This window comes from Raphanus sativus, chromosome 6, assembly GCF_000801105.2.
Source record: "Raphanus sativus cultivar WK10039 chromosome 6, ASM80110v3, whole genome shotgun sequence".
NCBI classification, from domain to species: Eukaryota; Viridiplantae; Streptophyta; class Magnoliopsida; order Brassicales; family Brassicaceae; genus Raphanus; species Raphanus sativus.
Window position 1 is genome coordinate 7,653,522 of NC_079516.1, and position 6,197 is coordinate 7,659,718.

General features: G+C 37.7%; 1 protein-coding gene across 1 annotated transcript; it reads right to left on the minus strand.

Annotated features, from left to right (window-relative positions):
• Nucleotides 1–2,316: 2,316 nt before the first annotated feature.
• Nucleotides 2,317–6,197, minus strand: LOC130496782 (isocitrate lyase-like). The gene is made up of 5 exons (XM_056989237.1): nt 6,088–6,197; nt 5,554–5,960; nt 4,091–4,693; nt 3,097–3,689; nt 2,317–2,668 (listed from the first exon to the last, which is right to left on the minus strand). Exons 1-5 carry the CDS (start codon nt 6,115–6,117, stop codon nt 2,571–2,573), a joined length of 1,731 nt encoding a protein of 576 aa, XP_056845217.1. The 5' UTR covers nt 6,118–6,197; the 3' UTR covers nt 2,317–2,570.

Genomic DNA, 6,197 nt, shown 5'->3' on the forward strand with positions numbered 1-6,197 from the left:
ATGATTAGGACATTTCATTTAATAGATAGCATTATTAAAATATATATATATTAGCTAAGTTCATTTAAATTTAATTATATACCATACAAAACAGAGAAAAGTGATTGTTTAAATTTATTTATTATAAAATGATTGTAAATCAATAAATGTGATTGCTTTGATTTATGTATTTGTGTCAATTTAATTAATATTTATAACAGTTAATACTGTAGTTTTTAATTATTTAATAATATATACATATATATATATTTATATATTTATTATTTTGTTTCATAATATGTAAAAACGTATAACAAATATTAATACGTAAAAATAAATTTATAATTGAAATGTTCATTCTTAAACTAGTTGTTTAGATATTAATGAAGACTTTGGTGCATCCAAAAAAATAAAGACTCAAAAAGTAACTTTTTGCTGATTATTTAACAATTAATTTTGAAAATTATAAATTTAGAAAGTCAACTGTAACTTGAAAAATTATCATGCTCAGACGATAGTTGAATTCTGATGGCATATTTAAATGTCTGTTTTGTGACTTTTATCATGATTCTAGAGTGAAAACTGTTTCATTTTGGGCTTTCTAGATCAAAGAGTCTTCTTCAAATAAAGTGAGTGATATACTTCGGCTACATTTTATTTGCACAAAGAATTGTAGCTCAAGTTTTTATCAAGAAAATACTACAAGCAAAGAAGGCAAGAAGCATTATTCAAAAATATAACAATAAACACAAACTATCAGTCCGTAGAAATCCCAATATACTCTCCTTTGTGTTTAACTTTTCCAAAAGCATATTCGTATGAACATTGTTTTGGCCCATAATTCTTAACTCAACTATATGGCCTATTAGTTAATATCACCCATATTTGTTTTCAGAGCCGGATGTCTGGATTGGTATTGTGGCTAGACATTGTGGTAACTAGACTTATCCGATTTGGCCCAAAAAATTGGTAATTTTCTCGTGCTGCGACATTCTCATCTGGTTCTCCAGCGAAATTGAATAGCAAATACAACAAGAAAATCACATTTTTAATTGTTAGAAATTTCGGGCCAAAACCAATAATATATTTATACAGTAACAAAATTTTGTGAATCTGTCGAAGGAATGGTAGATTTGCTCTCTCTTCTCTCTAGGTTCTTGAGAGAGAGAGAAAGCAAAATTGCGGTGGTTCCTTTCCCGACTGCTCGCGGTGCACGGTGGTTTCTTCAACACGGTGTAGCTGTCTTTGATTCCGGCGATGCGTCTGTTTCTTCGGTGGTCGTCCGGCTTTGTTTTTTCTGGCGTCATCATCATCTTTCTTTGGTGAAGGCGGCCGGCTTTTGGTGTGATGCATGTTGGTGGTAGAGATTGTGGCTGACGGGATCCCTATACCTTCATTACAGTCGATGGAGGTGGGTTCTCTGTCGGGAAGATGGTGGAGACGGGAGGTTCTCCAATTCAGCTCTGTTGTAATTCAGAAGCTTTCTCCGGCGTCAAGTCTCAATTTGGTTTGAGCGTGATTCGGTGGGATTCGATGTTCGTCGGGTTTTCCTTTCCTGTCGTGGTGTTCTTTGGCTTTGAGAGCTCGGTGCGTCGTCTGGTGTGTTTCCGGCGATACGAGTTTCTCGGCGTGTCTCCGGCAAAGTCGAAGCGGTGCCGATTGAAGAAGAGTTGTGACGCGTGTCCCTCTTCTTTGACGCGTGTCTAGACGCGTTGCAAGTGGTTTCCGGGTTTTGAGGTTTGGGTTTTCAGGCCCAAGTTTTTGTGTTCGGGTTTGTTAGCTGCCTTTGGGTTTGGGCTTCTTGTGTTGTTTGTTCCTTTGGGCCTTTATGGCTTTTAATAAATTTTTTCAGTTGGCAAAAAAAAGAAAAAATATATTTATACAGTAACAAGAGCCGGTTGTTAATTCCATTCCCGTAGTTGTTGAGAACTGAATCTGACCCCTCCATCTTTATAACAAAAAGGTTTACCAATAGAAATAACAGCTCCAGATAATAAAAAAGACCATTACGTAATCAAATCCAATAACATCAACTTTTATACATAGAAGCAACCCTCATAAAATGTTACCCCGAAAATTTTAATCTAATCATGAGCATCTTTATCGTCGGTTTTAAAAAATATTATAATAGAAGGCTGATTCACATTTGAGATATTATAGTATTTTTACTATTTTATGATATATTCTTTACCAAGTGATTCATAATGTTCTCCGCTACTAGTCAACTTCATCTTTATGTAAAAATCTAAAAAAATGGTATAATCAATTTAACAGTTTACAAAAAATGTGATTCATAATGAACAATCATTTTTTGTAAAACATAATAACTCAAATATGTAGTAAACTTTTATTGAAATATAATATTAAACTGAAAAAAATAACGGCTGAAAATGATCTAACGTACGTAGAAAAAAAAACACAATAACAAAGATATATTTCTACCTGTTTTTCCTTTTTATTGTTTTTTTTATCTTCTTCTTTTTTATTTTAACTTGGTTGTCCAAGGGATATACTAAAAGATAGTGTTGTTTCCATGTTTTCTGCGAAGATACCGAACAGCTTTGGCGGCAACGCTGCAATGAACGTCTGTCTTACATTCTCGACTTGGCGACCACAAGGCTAGTTCCTTCGCCCATTCCGGCAGCTCCCGGCCTTGTCCAGCTCTCTTTGAACTGCTCTTCAGTAACACCTATATGCCAAAAGACATCGTTTCAAGAGGGGGGGGAGGGGTACATAAAAAAAATAGTATAGTTGGATATACATATTGGAGCGAGCGAACGTAACTGCAAAAGTTTATAGTATATATATGTAAAATGCAGAATGTTTTACTACTTACGGCATTTTACAATTAAAAAATGTACTATAATAGTCTCGACCAGTCGGACAAATCTTCAACAAATAAACCATTGTGGTTATTTGATATAAAATTCGACGTATAAACTTCTTTTCATTGTTCTAATAAGTGGAAGGTCTAAAGACTATCAATATCTGATTTTCAGAATTTCTCTCCCATGTAAATTCTGCAAAAGCTACATGAATGTATATACTATATAACACGTTCTAGTTTCACTAGTGTTATTGTGCGTGTATGTAAAATAACACAAAAAGTAAGTTTACCTTTGCCCATGGCTGCAGTGGAGGAGATTCCACCTTGGACGGTCTTAAGATAACGATCATAATAATTAGCACCTGACCATTTCTGATGAGCCAATGTGTCAACCCCATTGCTCCTCTCTTCTCTCTGTATCCTCTCGACATAAGCCAGCATCCCTCTCCTCGCGTAATCCTTTGCAAAAGTATCGACCACAAGAGCATCCGCATGGAAACCCGCAAGGGTTATGAACTGCCAGCAATAACCGAGCCTAGCGATCCGCGGAATGAACTCCATCATCTGCTGATCCGTCATACCAGAAGCATCCCAGTTGAATGACGGCGAGAGGTTGTAGGCAAGCATGACCTCTGGTGTCTTGGACTTGACTCCTTCCGCGAATTGGGTGCATTCTTTGAGGTCCGGGCTTGCGGTTTCCATCCAGATGAGGTCAGCAATCTGTGCAAAGGCCCAGCCACGGACCACTGCTGCTGTGACCGAGCCTTGGAACCGGTAGAATCCTTCTCTGGTCCTGGGCAAGTCCCAGTCCCAGAAAAGATCCGTCACACCGAGTTTTGCTGCTAATTCCCGGCCTTGTTCATTTGAAAGGCAGTTCTCATACCTGTTATTCCAGCAGGTTATATACATTATAGATAAGATCAGAAAATACTGATAAAGATTTTATTTAACATACTTAGGATTATAATTTACAAACTTGATAAGAATATTATTTGAAAATAATCTTATAATTAGTGCTAAAATATAAAATAACTCTTTTAAAATAATTCGTTGCAACTAGCACAACAAATGTTTGTTACATCTTACCAAGATTTTGTATAAAAGATGAATATGGTACCGCTTTTATAACTGTTTAATTATCATATAACTTAAACCCTATAAAACCAAAATTGAAATTTGGGTAGTTAAGAAAGAAATAATTGATTTTTGATAAGTTTTTCTAACTAACAATACTTAACCAAGTATATATGATAATTTCGGACAATGTAAGTACTTTTCCATTACCTTGCATGGTTAAGCCACTCGTTCACCCTCCGGCTCTTCTCACTCTCATTGAGGTTCATGCGGTTGAGAGCCTCCACGACAGCGTCCGAGAAAGTCATGAGACGGGCAGAGCTAAGCCATTGATCCTCAATGGCTTGCAACGCTGGACCGTTTTTGCCTACAGTCATTCCCTCGGCTAGAAGCGAGGACAAACTCTTGCCTCTAAGGCTCGGATTGGTGACACCGAGGATGAATTGATGGTCTCTCGAGTCAATGTTCGACTGGATCAAAGTAGCAGCCACCGCGTCCGTTCTAGCGACTAGAACGGTCTCTGTCCCCATCACATCGAACTGGAGCCGAGCCGCAACAAGGCGGTTGATGTGTTCACTGACTGCCACGAGGACCTTTCCGGCCATGTGGCCACACTTCTTAGTGACGGAGGACTGGTCCTCGATGTGGACCCCAGCGGCGCCTCTCTCGACGAATAGCTTGCAGAGTTTGACGGTGGCGGTGGTGCCACCGAAGCCGGTGTCTCCGTCGGCGATAATGGGCTTCAGGTAGTCCACGAAGGGAGTTTTTGTTCTTTCTTCTCTGCTAATGCTCATTCTCGCCTCCCTCTGCTTTCTGAGAGAGAAACATGGTTGTTATTAGATAATTTAAGAGTTATTATTCCAGATTTCTAGTGTTACCAAAACGTATAAAACATCATTAAAGTATCTCACGTAATCCATGATTGGTGTTAATGGTCTAAAAATGTAGGAGAATAAAACCTGATGCATGCGATATTACAAACTTAACTATGGAAATTTCTCACATTATCTATGATTGATTTAGCTAATGGTCTCTAAATAAAATATTATTCCAGATTTCTAGATAACTAAGAGTTATATATTCCAGATTTCTAGTGTGAGAACAAAACTTATAAAACATGATTAAAGTGTCTCACGTAATCCATGATTGGTGTTAATAGTCTAAAGTTGTAGGAGACTAAACCTGATTCATGCTACATTACAAACTTAGCGATGGATATTTCTGACATTATCTATTCTTGATTTAGTTAATGGTCTCTAAATATAATATTTGGAGCCTTAATAATCGGATTGGTAAAATAATAATACTAATAATCTATCATATTTTTCGGAGAATTCACGGTGGGAAGTTTGTCTCAGTTTAGAACGTGTAGAAACGACAGATTGACAGACTATCAAATTATCTGAAGACGTGGCAACGGAAAACTTCGAACGAAGCAGTTTCATGATCGACAACACAGATAACAACCATAAAAGATAATTTCTTTACTTTTTTGACACGAGGTACTCGCGACCATAATTTCACACTGTATTTTAAAACCCCAAAAATAAATTGTTCGCTTAGTTCAGAAGTCAGAACTTAATACTTCCATAGCATGCAGCCAACATCAATGTACGTTCTAGTAATAATATAAAATAAAATAGCCAACTTGTAACTCCAATTTAGTAGTTTACCTGTCATGGTACTGCTGAGCAAAGAAGAGATGTTCGACCTTGTTAGGAACGGTATCGTAGGGGTAGTCAGCAAGATCCGGACCAGGCTCATTAGTTGAGGTGTGAGTAGACGAGCACTGCCAACCAGAGACATAAATGGTATCCAAATGTTTAGCCATCATAGTCACCTGAACAGGGTCCAACGCACCGAACGTGCGAGACGCCGTACCGTTGGCTTGGTGACTCTTGAGCGTTCTCCACAGCTTCTTAGCCATCTCGTTCGAAGCATAACCTTGCTTGAGATGGCCACGTAGAGCCACCACGTCACGGGCCGTGTAAGGACGCCTTGTAAGCTTGAACCTCTCTGAGCTCCACCAAGTCTCCACTTCCGTAACTTCCGCCTCGAATCTGCCTTCTTCTTCCATAATCTAATTTATCATTCGAATATTAAACGATAATTAGTAGTGACTTGGTCTATGTTGTAACCAACATAAGTAAATAACTAAAAAGAGATTAATGGAACACTGATGAAATGATTTAATGTTGTAGCTGTACCATAGAGGGGACAGAGAAAGATGCAGCCATGGCTTCAACTTTTATGAATTGGAAATGATTTTGCTTTGTAAGGACTTATGAAACTAGAGAAGGTTCAAGCATGTTGCCTT